The sequence below is a fragment of the Athene noctua genome, chromosome 5, assembly GCF_965140245.1.
Source record: "Athene noctua chromosome 5, bAthNoc1.hap1.1, whole genome shotgun sequence".
Classification (NCBI taxonomy): domain Eukaryota; kingdom Metazoa; phylum Chordata; class Aves; order Strigiformes; family Strigidae; genus Athene; species Athene noctua.
In genome coordinates this window covers 21,994,430-22,017,082 of record NC_134041.1, presented here as the reverse complement: position 1 = coordinate 22,017,082, position 22,653 = coordinate 21,994,430, and the positions used below count along the sequence as shown (strand labels likewise).

Here is a 22,653-nt window from a genome sequence, read left to right as displayed (position 1 = left end):
GGAAGTGGGGGGAAGTGATAGAGCAACTTGGTGGGTACCTGGCATTTAGCCAAGGTCAAACCACCACATCTGCCAACACAGAACATTATGGTGAACATTCAAAAAAATGTAGTTTTTAAAGGTTTTGGTTTACCTAACACTGAATTTATTACAAGTGAAAGAGCATTTACCAAAATGAACCACAGAATGTGGCAGTGGCATAGCATACTGCATATTTAGTGAAACTACTTCCATGTATGTTTGCAGCTGCAGGAACCACTCTTATTTTTTCAGTAAATCATCAATAGCAAATTTCAACCGAGTCAAGATGCTCTACGGCATTAACTAAGTACTTACCATGACAATAATCCTGACCATGAGAGTGTCCATGGCTATGGCCATGACCATGACTGTGTCCATGGGCATGCTTATGTTCATGGCTGTGACCATGACCTCCATGACTGTGACCATGGCTCAGACCACCATTAAATAGAGAATGGCTGTGTTCATGTCCTATAAACAAATATCACCATCAGAGTATAAATTTAAGTGTTGACTTACATTTGTTTCTAAGCTTCTTGAAACCTATTAATCTTTTAGGTCACCTTAAAGTATGGCTTTAAATAAGTTCAGAAAATTAACACAAACCGTCATCTAAATCTATGCTGTGCAGCCGTATAATATATAATATATATACCTGATTTGAGAAGTCAGGTGCTTTTATACATTCCCGCTTCTGAGAAAAGTTGTGCTACTCTTAGTACAATTTGAAAAATGGACACATAATTAGATACAAGCACATTAAAAATAGCCTTTATAAGAAACTAGAAATTGGCTATTGTTTACACGTTAAAAATTAAAGCTTAAATTGCTGCTTAAAGAACAAAACCTATTTTCTTCCATCACTTCTATATCATTTATATGTTAAACTGAGATACAAATTAGCATTACAGAAAAAAAACAAACAAAATGTTTACCATATATATTTAGGTAAATACATTCTGCATTTAAATTCAAAGGAAACTAAGTTGAGAAACACCTGAAGCAGAATCACTCCATACTTAAAATTTGGTTCAGACAGTGTTTTGTAAATTTTCCAGCCAAGACCTCACTTAACTCCAGTTTAATTTTGTCCGAAAGACACTCTGCAAACCTCTTCCAATAAGATGCAAAAGAGTGCATGTTCCAGGAAGCAGATTCTGGAGTTTTGGGTCTTCACATTAACAGATATTAACATGAGAACTGCAGAAGTGACATACTAGAGCTAGTGACAAAACATAAAAGTCAATATTGCAACAAGTCACATACACATTCAGCTAGGATTGCCACTAAAAAGACATGAAAATTTAATCCTGGGTTTCTCAAATCCTGGAACACAGGGTGCCAAGAAAGGAAACTACTGAAAAGTATAGATATCCTACCAGAGCCATGTGAATGTCCATGGCCGCCATGTTGAAAAACAAATATTCCTATGAGATTTACAATGAATCCTAGTATAGAAACAGGAAGAAGTCTCTCATGATGCACGTCAGGAGGCTCAAGTGCTCTCTAGAAAAAAAGCAAACCAAACAACAAAAAAACAAACCAAGAAGTAAATGTAAAGTTTAACAATCTCTTTACATTATTAAAAGGCACTGAAAAAACTGCTTAAATGCAGGAGCACTGTCATAAACTCAGGCATACATAAAGACATAATTAGAAATTACTTAGGACTTTCAGTTTTTCAGATGGCACATAGACTAATTCTTACTGTCTGAAGCTGAAGTTTTATTATTAAAGCTGTGGAAGTATAGTAGAACATTCTGATAGTCTAGCTAACTTTTATTATAAGATTTCATTGTGCTGTGGGATGTGGCGCAACACCATATGAAAACATTCAAGTTTGTTGTAACACATGGATTGCACAAGTCATCCAAACAACTTCCAAGAGTCTAGAATGCCATTTCTTCCTTTCTCCTTAGAAGAGTGAGGTGATGAGGGGAATGAAATGACAAGTGAGAACAATTGTGCCATTTTTAAAAATGTCTAAAATCTAGAACAGTAATTTTTTTTAAATTCTTTTTTACCCTACTTTCTTTGGATTTTTTTTTTTAATGAGACATTATAGGCCTAACACAATTTGCATCTGAAGCTAAGTGTTGAAGAGTTTAAATTACTATTGACAGGGGAGAGAAACATTCATCATCTGTTCACAAGGATGAAAGGTATGGGCAGTAGCAAGACAATGGAACTTTCAGCAAATGTTAACTTCTGAAATAACAGAGAGAAAAGGAGTCACCATCACAAACAAAGGGAATACTTAGCAGGGGAGCTAAGACCAGAGAAGAGTGATGTTTCAACATTACTCTTGACACTTCCAGTAGTAGTTTTTCATTTTTCTAGTAAGTTTTGTTGCCGATTCTAGATTTGACGTTTTCCCAAGCTTTTAGGCAATTTCAGCCCAGTTTGTACTGATTTTGAAGTAATTACAGGCTTATCTACGTAGAGGATATGCTCCTGAAAGCTCCCAGTTCTCTATTAATTAAAAAAAAACATCGCTAGAATGTCTTCTGAACTAGAAGTCTAATAAAATTTTTAGTGCACCTCCAATTAAAAAGTAAAAGCATTAATGCAAGCTGATCAGAATCAGTTATCAATTTTACTCTTAATCCTACCTCATTTTAGTGCAGACACCCCTGATGTCTAAATTTTGATCTTGAAACTAATACCTGAACCATCTTGTATTAAAAAACAAAAAATTAAAGAATAGTGCTTTTGTAAATGTTAAAACTATTACTACTTTCCATTTATATCAGACTTCAAGATTTGGAAGATAATGATTTTTGTTTAATGAGTTAGTTCAACTTCTTCAGAGAATGTATTTCCATTTCTAATAATTAAATTCTCTCCTCTGAATGACTAGCCTTTCTTGGCTCATTTGTCCTTTTAACAATGAGAAGTAAAGATCTTTCTATGACATACTTAGCCATAACTGGCTGAAAAAAGCACAGGATGAATCTCACAGAATCTTTACACATAGTCAAAATAAACTATTTAAGAGGCTAGTACCGATACACTGAAAAGGCTAGGTTTCCGTCACAAAAAAGCAATTTCAGATGGCCCTATTCTCTGTTCAAATCACAGATTTTTAACCAATTATGAATATAAAAAATTTCAAAAATTTTATCCCCATTAAATACGCTCTACAAATAGAAACAAGACAATTGATAGTGCAATTGACTTCATAACATACCTCAACGCCTTCAGAAAAAATGAAGAATGCTGTAAAGATGAGGAATAAACCATTTACAAAACCAGCAAGTACTTCTGCTCGAACATACCTGCAAGAAACAAAAAGGCAAAAGAGTAAATACTACCACCTCCATTTAAATGCTGAAAATTAGAAGTGGAACTTAGAGACTGGAGTACAATCTTCTAGTTCTCAAACAGTTGTATTACACAGGGATTTGCTACATGGAAGATGCAGTATATAAACTACAGGTAAATATATGAATTAATTTATTTCAGCTACTAAATTTTTCCAATAAATACCAGCCAGCTTAGAAAAACACGTAATTCTAATGTAGCAAACATCAGACTTAATAAACTGTGGTTGTTCTCTAATAAATGGAACACCAGCTGTTTAAATGCAGAGCAGTAATTAATACAAAACCTTCTTTCATTGCAATTAGTTCATGGTACAATCAATTCTTCCTAAACTGATTTCTAGGCACACTGGAGCTTCCATGTTAATTAAGCAGCGCTTTAAGTTTCAAACTACCCATGCTTAGGCAAGACAGCTGAAGCTAAATGCTGACATTCAGGTCAGAAATGCTACAGGGAATGCAGAAACCATGTTACAGCTCACTTGCTGGTAATTAATCAGTATCACCAATTAATAATATTGTATAACCAGTATTGTTTTATAGGGCACAACTGCAGTGTGCAGCGGAAACAAGTGCCCTTGAAGCGGAACCGGCTGCAGCAGCTATATCCATAAAGAGCAGTGTGGGATGACATACCTCAGCCTAGAGGATCTGTGCTAATGGCAGCCACTGACTGCAGTTGAATCCTGCTGGTTCCAAGAAACATGGCTTATAAACTCAGGTGCAGCATCACAGAGACTTAGCTCCTTTCAGTTGTACCTTTCGGTTTCAAAGGTTGCATGGGGCACCAGCAATCTGAGATTCCCTGTAATGCACCTCACTGCATGATGAGGACAAACCCATGATGCAGATGCTTTTACTTCACTGCTGCCATTAACACATGACAGTGCTCGGCAATTTTCTGCTGTGTAACTTGTTTCCACTAGTATGATAACAGAGATCTTAGAAGTGATAAACCTGCCCCCCAAAGGCAACGCCTTCACATTTTTACTATTTCCAGGGAGACCAACTTAAAGATTTACATAACCCACCTTAAAAAAAATACTTTCAGCATAGCTTTTCCATGTTCTGCAAAAAGAGGTTTTATCCATACAGTGAAAAATTACTACCTAGACATTTACTGAAATATATTAAGGTAACAGCCTGAAGTTTCTTACCCATATGAGAAAGCATCGTTTGACCTCCATTTTGAAATAACTGAAGCTGCTAATCCAGCCAATAGAGCAGTACAGTCAAAAAACATATGAAAAGAATCTGATATTAGACCTAAACTGGAAAAGAACAGGGGAAAAAAATGTTATGTTCCATATACTGCACGTTGAGTATGAAAAAACCCAGCATTTAATCTTTTACACACTAGCAGAATGCACTGTGTGTCTAAGCTTCAGTCACGATTTTGCTAGCGGAGAAGAGAAATCCACCCTAGATCACCAATACAAATACAATCACAAAACTTTTGTCAGTGTAGGGAAGCTTTTGTCACTTTGGAAGAGCACTTGGCAAAAAATCCTCCTAGCATATGATTTTGGTGGTAGTGGATGGTGGTTTCCACTGACATAAACCAAAGCCTGTTGAGTAGATATACCCACAGCTGCATCTCTTACCAACATAATTCTAGTAGCAGAAATCTGTTCTTATATTTTGATTTATAGTTTGACCATATGAGCGAATTTGGCTAGAAAAGTGTATATATACAAGTTGGACTTAAATACTGAACCCACATAAGTTTGTAAAAGTAGTATTTCACATCTAGTTAAAAAAAGAAAATTGGGTTTAAAGATACAGCTTTTGAGTATCTATTATATAGGTTAACTAGTACAGTAACACTAAAACTGTTCTGCTGAAGACTACCAATACCACCATAGTGACGGCACTAAGCATTTATGAAAGAATATTCTCAAATCCATTTTCAAACTTGATACTTTGGAAGTATCCACACACAGGGAAAAATCGGTCTCAAAAATTCTTTCTGTCTGCAATAAAAACCACAATGAATGAATCAAGATACAGTTTCATAAAATTTTTTACAAACATGTGCCTGTGACAAAATATTTTAGGCCTGTGAAGACTGACATTTCCACTTATTCATGATGTCAAACATTCCAAGACTGTAAAGTCTACTTCAGTATAGCAGTTTTCCTCTCAAGCATCTTATTTCAGAACTAATGCATCATCAGATGAGAATTTGTCTTTGATGTTCATTCACACTGCTGCAACTTCACAATTTCTATGAGCAGGGCATGTAGAAAAAATGGAGTTTCTGTACACAGGGAATTAGAGCATATTCTCTTCTGTCTGAAATAAAAGCAGAACAGCAAGCACTGTTAAGTACTTTTGACTACTACATAACTTTCCTAAATAGCCATCTTTAAGTTTACTTCCATTTTTATATTTTACCTGAGCAGAGAATCCAGTCCCTGATGGTACTGACAAAGCACCACACCTACATTCTTTTTAATTTATTGCTGCTCAGTCTCCAAATTTCAAATCACAAACCTTCATCCAGTGTTTTAGCCTGAATCATAAACAGTATAGTATTTATCCAAGATGCATCAAGTTTGTCTCACTATCACAGACTATAATGAGAGAGGGACAAGTTACTACATTACTTCACAGCAAAAAGCAAGGTTTACAGCATTCTGATCTCTACTGGGATTGCACACATCCAGGGTTAACATACTGGGAGGAAGCTACACTAAATCAAAGGAAGCAACAGTAGTACTCCTGAGAGCACAGAGCTCTATCAACAATTTTAAAAAATAAAAAAAGTGGACAAGAGTGCTAAGTTGCTATGGATGGCTGCTTCTTCATTTTGTTAAGCATTAAGATAGCAATCATTTGTTCCTTTTCCTGGTGATCACCATTATTCTTCTAGTTTGACCAGAATACGTCCACACATAAATAAAAGCGAACAAATGCTTGTTCTATCTGTGCTTTCAGCTGAATGGATCCAAGCTAATTCCCATTTAAAAATGAGAGTAGTATTAGAAAAATGATGAGACACTGCTTGTAAACCTTATCAGTCCTTAAATCTTTGCCTTATCAACTGGAAGACATTGACTAGAAGACACACATTGCCCTTTGATCTAGAAGCTGAAGGTAAGAAGAGGCTGAAAGACCACTTCCTTAAATGGTTTATGTCAATGCCCGATGCATAACTACAATCTTGATTGACAAACACTGGAAAAGTTTAGCATGCTGTTTTACCCTACGAAGTTCAAAGCAACTTAACTTAGTTCACAAGTCACGCAGTCAATAGAACTCATACCAGTTTGTAGGCTATATGTAAATTGGATTTAACACCACATATAACAGTTGCCAAATTTTACTAAATTACTAATCATAAACAGGTTCTGTAAGTTTGCAGGAAAGCACATGCACTGAAACACAAAAACTGCTTCATATTTGTAAAGACATTTAATAGGCACTAATAAGCGTTTGGAACAATTATCCCAAAAGTTCCATCTGCACAATCCTTTGGTTGTCTAAGAACAATCACATACACAATCAGTTCTTGGAAGCTGAAGAACCAAAAGCAATTATTGGTAGCAACAAGTTCTAGAGGGCAGCCATGTTTTCACACTGAAGTCAAACACAAAATTTCATTAGCCAAAGTTCAGACTACTTCACATTAAGAAACCAAAGCATTTCTGCCTGACTGAAATAAATTTCAAGATTAATCTGAAGTGCTTCAGATGAAACACTCAGCTGTGGAAGAAGTTGGTTTGGAGGAGAGGAGAGAGAAGTGTCATGCTCTCTCTATATTTACATACATACTTTATGGACACATCTAGAGTCATATATACATACAACAGTATCACATTTAAGGCAGAGGATGATGGCATGATAGACGGTCCTTAGGTGCTCCAGCCACCAAAGCAGGAAATAGATGAAGTTGTTTTGAACAAACTGTAAAGGAAGACCAAAGTTTTTAGCTGGATGACTATGAAGCACCAGAACGGAAGTCCCTATCAACTGCTTGAAGGGTGTAGGTGACAGCTTCCCTCTCTCCAAAATCAGGTGACATCCCCAGGGAAACAGCTCATTTTACATTTGGTTCTGAGCAGTAAGCAAGACTGGGGGGCGGGGGGGGGAAGTCACAAAAACACCAAACGTCCAGGTAGAAGGTAATTAAGGTGACAGTAAGGCAAGTCCGTAATAATTATGAAATAGAAGGAGTAATCATAGCAAAACAGAGATAGGTGGTGGTTTCTGAGCAGTTTTTCTGTACAGTCTCTCCTGGGAAAGAGAATAGTGTATAAGGACTGTTACTGAAACAAAATCCCATACTAGCTCTAGAACCAGAAATCATACAGCAAGTTATCATGGCACTGTGCTCACACCTGCAAATCTCAGAGACAAGACTTACCATAGGTGCAACATGAACAGAGCTGTGCTGCTTTCAAGACCTAAGCTAACATCTCCAAGTAGCCAGAGGCATATGGATTTATCAGCAGGGCTTGTACAGACTGTGCCTGCAACGCAACTCACCACATGGCATCAAGATGCTCTGTATTATAGGTACAGCTATGAGTGATTCAACAGCACAAACAATAGGAAGCCTAGGAAGAGGCCAATCTGATTTCATCTGAGGTTTTTTTAAAATGACCTGTAAATTAATGAGACCTTAAAACAATGGGTGCAGAGTGATTACTAAAGTAAAGAAGTGATCCAGTCAACCACTAGCAACACGAACATATGCAAGAACTTCCATTAGAACTGGAACACATCATCCAGAGTATAATCTAATAGAAACCCTGTACTCAAACACATTGTGTCTAAATGAGGATGCTTCCATAGTTGATTTAAAAACACAAGTTTAATACCAAATTACTCAAGTTTGCACATAACAGTATTTTAGAACGGAACAGCCCCAGTTGCAGATTTAAACAAGCTCTCAGCTAGCAAAATACCACATACAGTTCTGTTGTATGTGCTTCAAGACCATCAACATACCAGAGTATTTGCATGAGGATCATACAAATGTCAAAACAGTTATGTGAGTTCAGGAAAAAACTTACTAGGCAAACAAAAGCTAAGGAGAATGTAAGCAGTAAGAATTAAAAAAAGGAAATTAAAATTGAAGACTTTTAGAACTTGCTGACAAAAATGTGGGTGGCTGAAATAATAGATCTGATTTTGAAATAAGAATATCCTAGTCAAAGAACTCACAGGAATTTGCTTAAATTTAAAAGGATAAAAGTGCAGTTTTCGAATTAGTTAAAAAGAAATTCCTTAGTCTGTGGAAGCCAAGGGAAGAATCACACAAATAATCATGACAGCCCATTAGCCTTGCTATCTTACACTCACTGACATCATCAAGGACACTAGAGAGAACAGAATTCAAGATCATGTTTCCAACACTTGCAGCATCAAGCACTGGCCATAGCCAAGACAGGCCATGGTGGAATAAAGAAGTGTACCAAGATGATACAGAAAATCCCCTTTAGAAGTGTTCCATTTCTGCATGTCTCATCTGGAAAGCAAAGGAGCTGTGTTTTTCAAACTTGAGAAATAATTTTCCTTACAGGGCTCCTTGTTTGCTTGTTACATTTTTTTTCTTCCAAGGCAGAACTGTCTGCTTTGACTGAAGGCATTCCTCATTGTATTTTCTGCTACTCCTCTCTACTAAAGAGGTACTTGCTAAAATACTGTTTTGTTCTAGACCAAAATCTAGGCTTAATGTAAAGATACCTGAAATTAGTGACTTGAAATATAAACAAGAGGTCCAACTAATAACTATCTAGCAAATCCCAATTCTTAATCTCTAGGACAAACAAAAATAAGTGTCTTCTCAATTCCAGTAAGTCAAATTCTTCAGTGACAAATTTCCAGCAAGTGTCGCTTCATTTTCTCAGTTTAATTATTTCATATACAGGACTTTTTCTGGTATAGATTTCACTTCTGGTCACACTGTCAATAAAGTTATTATGCTTAAAAGAAAGATATCAGAACAAACTCACGTGAACATAAAGCTCCTTATATCTGAACCACTGAGAAAAATATTTGCATCTTTTGAGCTATTGTAAGTCTGTGCCTGAATAAACACGCCACACATACAACAATCCCTACACAATTGCAAAGTGAATCAACATCAAAGTTGAAACCAAGCACATCCAAGGTGGTCTGCACATTGCCAAAGTATCCTGTGTTCTCACTAGGGCTACAGTAGCAATTACTGTAATCAAGGTTAAGGATTTCATAATAGAGTTTGAGAGATTCAGAAAAAACGATAAATAGTAGGATGCAACTGTTTCCAAACCTGAATTGCTGCTTTCACTCAAGACTCTTGATTAAGAGTCCCAGTAATCTATGTCCATCCTACAGCTTTTGATATAGGCTACTTTTTAAGTTCCACATGTAAGGACACACTGTTGGGCTTAAATGACATTTCTACACCTGCCCAGTTCGACCTGAAGTACTGACTGAAATATCACCATAAAACAACTCTGTCAAGAATCAAGCATGATGGAGACACCACTACCATTGACTGTTCTCTATCTGTACACCATACATCAGTACTAAAGGTGTTTTGCATTTCTGCTTACCTTTTACTACAGATTGTTCAGTAGCAATTTAGTCAAGTCCCTCCTGTTTTTTCCACCTTGGTGAATTTATGTGCTACATAAAGTACTACTTAGCTACACCAGGAAATGCCAATTCCTGTTTCTCACTCAAGAGACAAGGATGTTTGGTGCAGTGTTGGGTTCTGCCACCCACCTACCGACTTACAAATGAAGCCACATTCCCAGACAAAGGATCTCTACGGCGAGCGGCAGGCGCGAAACGGTTACAGCCCCTGGGTGCTGTAAGTCACGCCAAGGCCAGGCTTCCCCCTCAGCAAAGAGCCCAGCAGCACGGCCGGCAAGACACCGTTTCAAACAGCATTCCTCCGTAAGGCGCCGAGCCGCGCCCCCCCGCAGGAGCGCCTGAGCCGCGGGGACCCGGCCGAGGGGACGGATGGTGGAGCCGGTCGCTACCCACGAGAGCGCTCCCGCTCGGGGGAAGCTCTCCAGGAGCCCTCAACGCCCTGTCGGCCGGCCCTTCCGGACGGCGGCCGGCCCCTCGGGAGGGCAGGCCCGGCTCCTCCGGACGGCGGCGCGGGAGGGCAGGCCCTGCCGCACGGCCCGGCCCGCGGCGCCCCGCGCCGGCCCCGCCGGGAGGGAGACGTGGCACTGGCCGCGGCGGGAGGCGCCGCTTCCTGCGCGCCGGGAGCCGCTCCCGCCCCGCCGGCCTTCCCCCCCCGGCCCCGGTACCTGTTACTCCAGATGCCGTAGAGCAGCTCCACGAAGGCGAAGGAGAGATTGAGGCAGAGGAAGAAAAAGAGGTTGCGGGAGGTCTTGTCCGCCAGGATGGACCTGCACACAGCACACAGCGGGTCACCCGCCGCCGGCGGCACGCCGGGAGGCAACGGCGGCGGAGAGCAGTCCCCGCTCTCCGGACGGCCCGGGGTCCCTCGGCATCAGCCTTCCCCAGCCCCGCCGCGGGGGCTCGGCCGCGGCTCCAGCCCCCGCTGCGCCCGTCCCGTCCCGTCCCGTCCCGCTCACCTGAACCAGCCCGACACCTTCCTGAGCAGGTTGAACTTGGGCGGCTTGTACTCATCGTCCTTGATGGAGAGGGGCAACATCTTCCCGGCGCCGGGGCCGCGGCGTGCCGGGCCGGCGGGGCAGGGCGGGGCGGGGCAACGGCGCTCCCCCCGCGCCCGTCCCACGCGCCACCCTCACTTCCGGCCTCCCAGCGTGCGCCTGCGCGCCGCGGCGGGGCCCGGTCCCGCGCAGGGGGCGGTGGCTCCGGCGGGCGCTGCTGCGGCCGGGCGCTGTCCGGGCTCCGGGGTGCTGGGCGCAGGGCGGAGCGCGCGCGGCCGACATAAACATCCCCCCCGCCCGCGACCCCGGAGTGTGAACGGCCGCCCGTCCCGCGCCAGCCGCTCGCCCGCGTTCCGCTCTCGATGCCCGGTGCTCCCAGAGCGGTTGCGGCGGCGGCAGCCCTCGGTACGGGGCTGGGCCGGCGACCCGCCCCCCCGCGGCCGGACCCGGGCTGCGGCGTAATGCCGCGTTCCGAGAAGCTGCGTGGCGGCCGGAGCCGAGCGAGGGGGGAGCAACTCCCGGCCCGCAGCAGGACCCCGAACTACAAACCGGGGCCTGCCGGGAGGAAGCGGAGGGACGCCCTACAGGAAGAGCGGTTCTTGCGGCGCCGGCGTAGCGCTGCGGCGGTCCCTCCCGGGCCACCCCTGAGTCACCGGAGCGGCCTGCGCGGGCGGGCCGAGCCGCGGGGTGCGGGGCCGGCAGCCCCCCTCCTCTCGGCGCGGTGCGGTGCGGTGCGGCGGGCCGGGCCGGGCCGGGCCTGCCGCCGCCTGGCCGCTGGGCAGTGCGCGCCGGTGCTGCCGCCCTGCGCAACGTGAGCGGAGCCGCGCGCGCGGGGGCGGCGGGCCCGGGCGATTCTGCAGCTCCTCTGAGGTGCAGCCCGCGGAGAGGGGCAACCCGCTTCCGAAGCATTCTTCTTGGAACGAGGATTCAAATACCGTGTTTTGACACAGGGGTTTTATTTTCGTCAGTTGTGTTTTGAGGAGGCGCTCTTCTCTACGAGCGGTACTGTAAGAATTTTTATAAGAGGTCAAACTTGCCTTGCAATTTCGTAACTTAATTGGCAAAAACGGATTGGCACTTTTCTACCGGAAAGTGTCATGATGCTAATTGTAATGCTTTTGTATAGGCATTTATTTAAATAGTATATTATCATTCTTACTTATCATTACAGCCTCTTGTATGTAGCTGAGTAAACGCAGGAATGTATGGCAAGCCAGGAAGTCTCATTAGTAAACAACACTTAATATTTTCATCTTAAGTATGTTTTTAAATTTTAACTAATTAATCATTACCATGTTGGTAAGTATTGTTGCAGCTAGGTTGCAACTGGAAAATGAGAATCTAAGGTTCACTTTTTTTAAAGCACATACAACAAGATACGGTGGACCTCGGAACTTCTGAGCAGCCACCGCTGCTAATGATTTTTAGAAATCGGGCGTGATCATTTACACCTATAAAAACAACCAAAGCAAGTGATTAGCTACTGGAAGTAGTTTCAGTGACATCTCTGGCCTCACAAAATAAGTCAGTGGTGAAATTGTAACTCAAATTTGAGAAGGCATATGTGTGGACATATTCAGGCTGGTATATAGACAAATTGGCAATTCTGTGCTTTTAAGGAGCAAGTTTATATAACCTAAACAAATTAAGAAATTTCACATTAGTTCAATTATTCAATTGAGTTCAACAAATTCTTGTTCTCTAAGCTTTCACAATATCATTCCTAAATCAAAAATTAAAACTTTTTTTGGTTCAACTAGTTTTAAAATAACAAAAAACCCTCCAGCCACCTCGGACCCTTACAGACACAGGTTCCTTAAGCTGCTGTCCTGCATTGTGTATATCCGTCCTTTTTGTGCTCACACACGTTTGTTTTCCCTTCTGCCAAGGTGCCAAACCAGATGGGAAGAAAAAAATGCTGGGTCTTAAACCTCTAACACAACTGGTAAGCTTAGTGGAAGGAGAGCATGAAGGGGATGAGTCAGAAAAGAAAATAGTTTTACTGGGACTGCTTGCCTGACTGTGGTAGCCAAATCCCTATTTTAGCGGTGCCTGATGAACAAAGCAACAGGCTGTAAGGTTCTGGAGATCTGCTTGTATCTCTGTAGTTGACCTCAAGGATGGAGTATGTGGACATTGCATTGGCACAAAGTAGCAATTTTACAGGCAGTGAAATATGCTGTGCTTTTCTTTCTAACCAGCTGGTGTAATAACTTCTTTCTGGAATGGTCACTGAAAGGCAGACACAGTTACTCTACTAAGTAGAAAGAAGAGGGATTGGATAACTGCCAAGAACACGTACATCATCAGTGATTGAGAGGAATGTTTACTCATAAAAGAATGCTGTGTAGCATGTGGGATAACTGTTGATCTTCAGTTACAGAGTCTCTTTAATTTCCAGCAGATTCAAAGATCACAAGCAACTGTCCTGTAAACACAAGGGGAGAAAACCAATCCTATTTGGCAACAATGAGGTAAGTTGAGAAGTTTTTTAGACTAAAATAATTTACATTCATATTTTCAGGCATGGTATATGCACTTTGGAAAAAAGTTATCAAAACTTGTCTGAAAAAACACAGTCTCTCAAAAGTTGTAATTGACGAGGCTGTCCTGGGTCACTTAATTTGACCAGAATTTCCTGCTGAAAGCCTAGAAATTACTAATGGAGTAACATAAGTAATATGTATGGATGAGTAACTGTTTAGCAGTAATCTTAGAATATTAATATTGTATTCAATTCCTACTAATCTTGTGAGTAAAGGAGGAAGAACAGATGTGGGTGACACAGTTGAGGGGCAAACTATGGAAGGCAGTGACTGCTGGTTCCTGCTGAGTTTACAGTTTATAAATGTCTGGAGAACTGCAAGTGCTGCCTAAGAGGCATGAAAGTCAGGGCTACCTTTGTAGGAGCTGTTTTTTAAGAGCTGTTTAGCTCCAAATCAGGAGGATCCAGAAACCCCTGCCATTTGCTAAGGCTGCTCCCCCAGTTAGCTGATACATAGCACCTAGCATATGACATTCGCAGTTGCCTCTGAGCTCTAGATGTAGCAGACCAGCTGTTACTGATGTCGTTGCATTCCTACATTGCTCCATTTGGCATGTTTCTTTTGTTCCTCCTGTGTTACAGCCTCAGTTAGTATGATTAGAATCATATTTTCCACATTAATAACCATTATTGAGCAGATATACAAACTACTGACAAAATGTCCAGCAAATCAGATTGTTCCTTCTGTGTATGGTGCCTGAGCAACAGGAAAAGAAAGAGCATTTAACTTCCTCCTTTCTGCCAGAGCTCTTGAGGAGGCACCTTCTCTCCCTTTTGTTTCCCAGCTAAGGCAGAGCTGCAGCACTGAAAATCCTGAATCTGTACAAATCTGCTTTCTAATTTCAGCTGGATGGGTTTGGTGAGGTATCTAAATGTTCAATCAAAAATGCAGTACTGAGAAAATAAGAGAGGATGAACAATATAGAGTTAAAGAATGATTCTAGATTCATTTTCACAAAACAATGAAATTCAAAGTTAGCCAAAAAAAGTGAAAGCCAAGTAAACATAGAAATGCAGTGCGAGAAGTATCTGTCTTGATAGTTAAAAGTAATTGGCCCAAGTCCAAAATCTTCCTTAGTCATTTAATTAAACAAAAGTCTACCTAATATCGTGGAACTTTTGCTTAAGTAAGGGAGATAACTATGCACGGGATTAATGACCTTTCTTTTCCTGTTACTTGTTTTGAAGGTATTTTCACTTCTGTAAGCTTCCAGGAAGAGTTATGGGAATCCGCCTACTACGCTTGACTTCTGTGGTGATCGTTGTCTTACTTCTTGTGGCAGGTGCTTTAACAGCTTTGCTTCCCAATATCAAAGATGACAAAATGCCCAATCTGAGAAGGGAACCAAAAACTCTGAGTCAGTCTGCCTTGGATTCATTTACTCTTATTATGCAGACATATAATAGAACTGACTTACTGCTAAAGCTTTTAAATCATTATCAAGCCATCCCCCACCTACATAAAGTAATCGTTGTGTGGAACAACATTGGTGAGAAGATACCAGAGGAAATGTGGAATTCCTTGGGGCCTCATCCTGTCCCTGTTGTCTTTAAAGTTCAAACTGTAAATCACATGAGGAACAGACTCCAGAATTTCCCCGAGCTGGAAACGAAAGGTAATTCATATCGCTACTACTAATATTATTCTCACACTTAAAATCTGAATGCTAAGAGAGAGTACAATTTGAGTTATACTATGTAATAAATCCATGGATCTGTTGGGCCACTTAATAGAACGTGGGTAATATTGAAGAAACCTATGTTATGATATCAGATGCACATCACCACCACCACCAGCACCCTGTCAGTGAAGAGTAAGGAAAATAAGAGGGATGTCAAATGCATTTCACAGGCTTTTGCAGCTGTGTCTGTTCTCCATTTCCTTTGTCAGGCAAACACAGGTAGTTAAGCCTCTCTTCCATTTATAGTGTAAACTGAAATTCATAGTGCATTTATTTGTTGCATATCTGCATTAATCTGCACATAATTCATCTGAAAAAGACTTGGTATAATCCATTCGTTTTAAGACTAAGTTCTTAAGCATGTCCTGCTCTTCACAAAAACTTCCCTCCCTAGCTGTTTGACTTTCTATCTCAAATTATGCATCCTTTTTAACAGTATTTTCCCTAGTCTTTTGGCTATTCATCTAAATATTCTTCCTAAGCTCTTTCCAGGAGAAGCACCACAATAAGCCCTGTTTGTTTCAAGTGGAAAAAAACCCCATATGTTGCATTACAGACCTGACCTTACTCATGATTAGTAAAGGTAATTCTGTTTACTGCCCCCTTCCTAACATGCCTTGCTACTCAAAACCCGTGACTTCTAGGAAGGCACTAGAAACTTCAACTTCCCAAGTGTTTTATTTACTGCAATAGGATTTATTCTGACTATAAACTTAAAAAGCTTTTTAATGCACCTGGAGTTCTGATCTAAGAATATCTTTTCTTTCCACTTCCCAAAAGTTTTTTGCCTAAAATTCAAGGCAAAGATTCTTCCTTCTGTAGTTAATCATACTGAATGTTGCCTGTGCAATTTATTAAGCTTGCTTATTTAAAACTTTCAAGTAGTTAGGAGACGGGTAAAATTTTATACTAAGAATCCCATCTAAATCTTATACCCTAAAGAATGGTATCTAACTCTTTTAGTTGTATTTTTACCCAAGATTAGTAGAATTTTAAGTTGCTTTGCCAAACGCTTCCAAGTTCCCCAACACACATCTGTCCAGCTCTACTACAGATGATCAAATGTTGCTGAGTTTTGTTACAGCTTAGCAAATAATCTAAAACTTAGGTTTGTTTCCCATTACCACAAAGCTGCAACCTTGCTTTAGAAATGTAATTTTCTCAGTCTACTTTCAAGGAGTTACAGTTCAGTTCTGCAATTCAACTTAATGGTTATAGAAGTTTCACAGCTAATTTGTCAAATACTGTGCTGCATACTATGCTCATGTATTTAATTTTTTGAGAAGTTAAAAGTTGTTTTTTTTTTTCCTTCCCTTCAGCTGTTTTAATGATGGATGATGACACACTAGTCAGTGCTCATGACCTTGCTTTTGCCTTTTCTGTTTGGCAGGTAATGTTTTGCACTTTGGCAGACAATGTCTGTGAGTTACAACTGAGATTAATGGTTTTAATTAGAGTAAAACTATATCATAATGTTTCAGTATTGATTTTCTAGCTATAAAGTTAGTTTTTAGAAGGATTAAAGCATTGAATAGACAAAATTGCAAAAAAAATTATTCAATAGCAGCTATACCTGTAATCTATACCTTTTTAACTTTTCTTGTACATGAACACTGAAGTTGCTGACTGCTGAATTTATTTAAATTCATAGTAGGCTGCAAAACAAAAGTGTGTGGGTTTTTTTCTCTCTAAGAGAAATTGTCTGTAAACTTACTTTGAGGGCCAAATATACAGCTGCAAATTGTGGATAGATGTTTCCTGGCACTACATGCTATGGAATGAGGCATATTTTGTCAGTTTTACAAAACTGTAATTGCAACACATGTGTCAATTTCATTATTTCCTGGCAATAGTCTTGTGCTCTTCTCATTTAAAAAAAGCATAAATCTCTTATAAAAATACTTAACATGCATTTCAGTGTGGGTTTCATTTTGATTTTTCAAATTTCTTTTTTCTTTCAGCAATTTCCAGAGCATATAGTTGGATTTGTTCCTAGAAAGCACATTTCTACTCCTTCAGGTGTATACAGTTATGGTAGCTTCGAATTGCAGAACCCTGGATATGGAAACGGAGATCAGTATTCTATGGTTCTTATTGGTGCAGCATTTTTTCATAGCAGGTATTTAGAAGACTTTCAAAGACAGCCAGAAGCTGTTTATGCCTTAATAGATGAAACTCAAAATTGTGATGATATTGCCATGAATTTTCTGGTAGCAAAGCATACTGGCAAGCCTTCAGGGGTGTTTGTGAAGCCTGTTGATGTAAGAAATTTAGAAAAAGACACTAACAGTGGCTATTCTGGAATGTGGCACCGAGCAGAGCATTTGTTACAGAGATCTTACTGTGTAAATAAACTGGTTAATATTTATGACGGCATGCCTTTAAAATATTCTAATATCATGATTTCTCAGTTTGGTTTTCCTAATTACGCCAATCACAAAAATAAATTATAAGCCATTGAATTTAAGGGGTTAGATGTTAAACAATACTCAGTGAAGTGTACTGAGTTCAAGGAGAGAAGAAGGTGCAATTACTGCATCTTGGCCAGCTTATTTGTAGCCTCTGAATTTTTTCCATATGGCTTTTTATGTAATTTTTTTTCCCTTTCTTACTAATTTTCCAAGGTAAGCTTTTAGAAAAATCAAAGAATATACACCAATGTTTAGCTGTGATAAAATCACCTTCTTTCCTTAAAATCTGAAAACCTATTAGTTCATTAGGCCAGTTCTTCAGAAACTTGAAGACAAAAATGGACTCCTACCCTGCAGTGCTTACGCTTTGATATTTTTTTTTTTTAAATATGTATCTAGTCAAATGAGGTCTAGGCATGTATTTGATAATTACATGTTGAACCCGCTCCTGTCCTCACCCCCTCCTACCCAGTTCCCAGTGAAACTATAGAAGGGCTACAGTAAATTGTTGGCCAGGCTTCTAGACTCCTGTACAAAACACCTTTGAAGTTTGTATATAAGCTGTTCTTTATTCTGAGATGTTTCTGAACCTCCTACAAAAGCCAGCCAGGAAACAGTAGCTCATCTTAATCTCAGATAGTCCTAAAACCGTTGCCTGCAATAGCTACTACTGCTGAGATAGTGGAAAATTATCTCTGATGTGGCTTTTTCCCCTATTATTAATATGCCTAGAGTTGCTGAAACACTGCAACCAGCTGAAAAGTAAAACCTAGCAGTTGGAAATGTAAGGAACATGAATACATGAAATATGAAACTTATATAAGCAGCCAGAAGAAATGGATGGGATATTGCTTATTAATACTCTATTTAATACATAGTTTTATTTTGATATTTTGCATGTACGTTGTTACAAAAATGTGCCCAAAAAATCCTCACTTTTTAGAAATGTCTTATTTACAATTCCTAATAAGAGCAAGCTGTTCTGCATTTATTACAGAGTGTACCCTTTGTAATATGACAGATCTACTTTTTTTTTAACTACTTCTTCAAATGAGTATGCACTTTTTTGTTCTTTTCATCTCCATTTTTGGTGGCTATGACAACAGAATTAAAATGTGCAATGACTGGGTAAACCATTATTAAAAAAAGTTTTGAGTTACAGTGATATTTGACAGGGCTGGACTGTTATCAGTCTCTGAATCCCCTGGCTTCATCTATAAAAAGAAACAGAGCTATTAAAAGCTTTGGTTAGATTTGGATTCTGTAGTTCTGGAAACATCATGTTAACATAGACAGGACACACCTTTCACATGGCAGTTACAGAACTTTTTTGTGGTATGGAGGAAATAACAAAAGATGGTGATTTTCCTGGATCACAGGAAGGAATCAAATCTGGCATCCAAAGTAGATATAGTTTCATCTGTATCAACTCTTAGTTGATTCTTAGTATCAGTTCAAAGGTATCTGTGGGTAATCAATAACAGCTAATACCTAGTACACAGATAGCATCTGCACAAATGGTGTATAATTTTTTGTAATTGTAGCTGAACAAAGTGGTTGAAAAATGTGACAAGTTCTTTAGAGCAGGGATGATTCTGGGTGTCTTTAGGTTTCTTTGGGGGAATGGAAGGAAGATTCTGTCAGTGTTAAAGGATTTGGTTTCTGTTCAGTGAAGTCTCCCTAGTACTTTTGCAAGATTTAAAGGGCAAAAATCCTGAAACAGCAATGTAAAGTCTGCTTAATTTTGTTTTAATAGTGAAAAGCAGCTTTTATTTATTGTGCAGTAGTGAAAAGTATTATATAAACAGGTCTACGATCTGTCCAGAAATGCAGCTTTCCTAGTGGTAATTTACTGCATTTCATTTACTTACTGGTCTTCTGTAATTTCTGTTCTGTGCAGTATCAACTAGAATTGTGAAGACTCACAGATGTTGTTTACCTTACTTTTGAAATGCGAAATGAACTGTCAACTCAGCCAAATCTTAGCATTGGGTTCTTTGTTGGGGAGAAGGAGTTGTTTTGGGTTGGTGGGTTTTTTTTATTCTTCTGTATCACTGAATGAATTAATAGAACAAAGCTTTTATTATACTGGTAAATTTAATTTGTACTGTTGTCAAATAAATTACATAAAACAGATCTGTGATATAATTATTTTCAATCTATTGATCAAATTTTCCAGTGTTAGATGTCTAAAGTAAGCTCACAGTTTGCATACATATAAGCAGCACAAAGATTTCCGTTTTTAAAAACCATGGTTTTGTTGGCACATACATTCACTTAATTTAGGTAAGGCCCACTCATAAGGAAACAAAGCCATCAAAAACAACAGCCTTAGGCAGTTAGGCTCAGATGGCAAAGAAAATTCAAAGTCTAAGACTTCAACTCTAGTCATAATTCATTGTGATTGGGAACCAAAAGGGGCTTGTTTATTTTTTGTTGACTGGTAACTTTTTATCACTTGATGGTTATAAAAGTGCCTTAAGGTTCTTTAATGAAATGTATTACTTTGTATTTTTAACAAAATTATATGCATGTGATGATCTTCTAAGAGATTACCTAGATGTCATTTGGACATATTTTGGAGTCTAAACAGATTCATCACCCTCTCTGTAGAAATTAATGTTTATGCAATACATGATTTTAAAAATGGTATCCAAAAGATATATTTGAAAAATCCTTGTGGGAAAAATCAGGATATGGTCTTAAAATGATGCAACAGGACTACAAGAAAATTGCTTCTTTACCTACAGGTAAAAAAATGCCACAAGATGTCACTGTAGCCTTGATACTTGATATCAAATGTTTAAAGTAGTAATTGAAATTGATTATAATAAAATTGTATGAGGTGAAAACATTGTTAAAGCTAGCATTGTACAAGGTGAAATTCATTAGATAATCATACTAAAAGCTATGAGACAATACTAGAACTGAAAAAAACCATGGAGGTTATTTTGTACATGTTCTTACAGGAAAGAAGAGAAAGATTAAGTATTTTCTATGCCTACAGAGGCTCTGGCTAATTGTCACAAATGAGAACTTGCATGCAACCAAAACAATATCTGTAATTTTGCAAAAAGGTATATAAGCTGTACACAAAACAACATTCAGTTGTTTCTAGTCATGTTTACCTCCTAGATTTTCCAGCCTAGCTAGATGGATTTACAAATAATGGGCTTTAACACAAACTATGTACCTAGGGATTCTAGGTACGGGATAGCTAGCCAGTTTCCTGCTCCATCTATGCTTCTGTTGCCCAAGAGACCTTAGATAAAGCTAATGTGAGTACGTTCACACAAACTCCCCTCTAGTAGCATGCAGCACAGACTGTAGCAAAAGTTTGAGCTAAAAAACAAGTTCTGGAGAAAATACGCTGGTATCTCTCTTCTTACACAGGATATGTTACACCTTAGAGAATTACTTGTAAATTAAAAAATGCAGTATGTTAAAGACAAGTGAAAGTCCTATAGAACAATATAGGAAACTATAAACATTGATTTCTATGAAAAGCAAGTACCCTCCAAGCACCTTTACTTAGTTTGCTGTTACAGAAGACTCAGTCTTGCAAGCATCTTGTATGGAATAGTATTTACTACTGAGAATGAGGTTTATTACCTAAGTTCACAAAACCAGGCCCAAAGAGGGTCATATTTAGGAATGTTAGTTCTGGAGCTATGAAAAAAATGAAAAAAGATTAATGTAAAAACATAGGTACAAATTATTAGAACCAATATCAAAAATAAATAAGCAACTACAATTGCACAGGAAAAGTATTTTCTGTAGTACTTCAACATATTTGTAAGGCTTTAAAGGTTATCCATTGCTTATGACACTAGATTAAAAATTGAAGAGTCAAGTGCTTCACACGTGTTTAGCCTCATCTGCAGACACACTAGAATTAATTACATGAACTGGTAGTTACAGTAGGTTATTTAGGAAAACATGGTAATAATAATGCAGCCTCAGGGCTGCATATTGCTTTGCATTATGTCTTTTTAAGGTGTTTCAAGGGTGGTTTTTTTTTTGTTTTGGGGAAGAATCTCAAGGTACCTCTCCTTTGCAACCTGTTGCTTGTTTAGTTGTAAAAACGAGATGGACCATCTGCTCTTTGGCACGTATTCTTTCTAAAGGGAAGGGTGGTAGAAGAAGAGCATTTCTAACACTTCGTTTCTTTGGTAGTAAGTTAATTGCAGACTGCAAGCTAACATGGACCACCAGGAAGTCAGTCTTTCACTTTTTTTTTTTTTTTTTTTTAAGCATCAAGCTACGAGTAATTTTGTGGGGTTTTACCACAGCCTTCGAAGCATACATGAAACTCCTCATGGCTGGATGACTTCTCGGGAAGAGCGAGAGCCCACACCTCAAACCAGTGCGTTAAGAGACTTCCTTGGGGCAGGGGTGCGCGTCGTCCTGTCCCATTCGCAAGCGGCTTCTCCGAGATCACGCTTCCCCTCAGTTCTCCCCAGCAGACGACGCTGCCCGGCAGATACAACTCCTCGGTGGGAGGGAGGAGGGACCGACCCAGCCGGTGAGAGAAACCCCGGGGGACGGGAAAGGAAGCTCCCGCGCAGCGGCTGGCGCCGAGGCTCCGCTGGGGAGAGCTGCGCTCTTTTCGCCAGGCACCGCGCGCGCATTGGCTGGAGACGTAAGAACGCAGCTTGTCATTGGTGAGTCGGTTTGTCTGTCAGGCTAAATGGCGGTGCCGACCCAGCCGGGCTGGGCCCTGCGAGTAAGTGTCCCAGCCAGGGGAGAGAGCCCCGCCCCGCCCCGCTCCCTCTCTCTCCTCTGGGGCGGCCGCCCGCCCCGCCCCGCCCCGCCCGCGCGGCGCGCTCACCTCCCTCCCGAGCGGGACCCGCGCTGCAGGGGCGCTCGCTCCGGCTCGGGTCTGCTTCCCGCCGCCGCAGGCCCTGCGAGCTGGACCTCGAAACCGCCTCTGTCTCCCCGGGGCCTTCTGCCACGGGCCGCCCTCGGGCGGGGGGGAGCAGGAAACGTCGGGGCGGGGGGGGGGCGGGGGAGCAAGGCGAGGGCGGCGGGCGGGGCTGTGCCGGGCGCAAAGCCGCTGCCCGGCGGGCGGGCGGGCGGGGAGGC

General features: G+C 40.5%; 2 protein-coding genes and 1 long non-coding RNA gene across 16 annotated transcripts in view; 1 reads left to right on the top strand and 2 right to left on the bottom strand.

Annotated features, from left to right (window-relative positions):
* Positions 1–11,054, bottom strand: part of SLC30A7 (solute carrier family 30 member 7) — a 35,239-nt gene extending 24,185 nt beyond the window's left edge. The window contains exons 1-6 of one of the 4 annotated variants that reach the window (XM_074906676.1): positions 10,892–11,054; positions 10,601–10,702; positions 4,502–4,615; positions 3,212–3,299; positions 1,401–1,527; positions 355–492 (exon numbers count right to left, since the gene is read on the bottom strand). In XM_074906676.1, coding sequence (XP_074762777.1) covers positions 355–492; positions 1,401–1,527; positions 3,212–3,299; positions 4,502–4,615; positions 10,601–10,702; positions 10,892–10,971 — 649 coding nt within the window. In that variant the 5' untranslated portion in view covers positions 10,972–11,054. Of the gene's footprint in view, positions 1–336; positions 493–1,400; positions 1,528–3,211; positions 3,300–4,501; positions 5,640–5,741; positions 6,509–10,600; positions 10,703–10,891 lie in introns of those variants that run through there. The other 3 variants (XM_074906674.1, XM_074906673.1, XM_074906677.1) reach the window with 3 other exon arrangements.
* Positions 11,055–11,106: 52 nt separating this feature from the next.
* On the top strand, positions 11,107–21,790 carry EXTL2 (exostosin like glycosyltransferase 2). Of its 11 annotated transcripts, none has more exons than XM_074906670.1 (6): positions 11,107–11,335; positions 12,820–12,875; positions 13,335–13,404; positions 14,664–15,091; positions 16,477–16,547; positions 17,119–21,790. In XM_074906670.1, the coding sequence occupies exons 3-6, from the start codon at positions 13,400–13,402 to the stop codon at positions 17,608–17,610; spliced, it is 996 nt and encodes a 331-aa protein (XP_074762771.1). In that variant the 5' UTR covers positions 11,107–11,335; positions 12,820–12,875; positions 13,335–13,399; the 3' UTR covers positions 17,611–21,790. The 11 variants fall into 11 exon arrangements, with proteins under 11 accessions (XP_074762771.1, XP_074762767.1, XP_074762764.1 ...); XM_074906666.1 differs by having other exon boundaries at positions 13,332–13,404; XM_074906663.1 differs by having other exon boundaries at positions 11,107–11,932.
* Positions 13,245–22,513, bottom strand: LOC141960723 (uncharacterized). Its single transcript, XR_012633685.1, has 3 exons — positions 22,400–22,513; positions 14,636–14,808; positions 13,245–13,358 (listed from the first exon to the last, which is right to left on the bottom strand). It is a non-coding gene; the product is annotated as an uncharacterized LOC141960723 (long non-coding RNA).
* Between the last annotated feature and the right edge of the window lie 140 nt (positions 22,514–22,653).

Excerpts from the sequence above, each read along its gene's own strand:
- EXTL2 (XM_074906670.1), top strand. Across the intron at positions 15,092-16,476 it reads CCCCGAGCTGGAAACGAAAG|CTGTTTTAATGATGGATGAT; the intron begins GTAATTCATATC and ends CCTTCCCTTCAG. Across the intron at positions 16,548-17,118 it reads TTGCCTTTTCTGTTTGGCAG|CAATTTCCAGAGCATATAGT; the intron begins GTAATGTTTTGC and ends TTTTTCTTTCAG.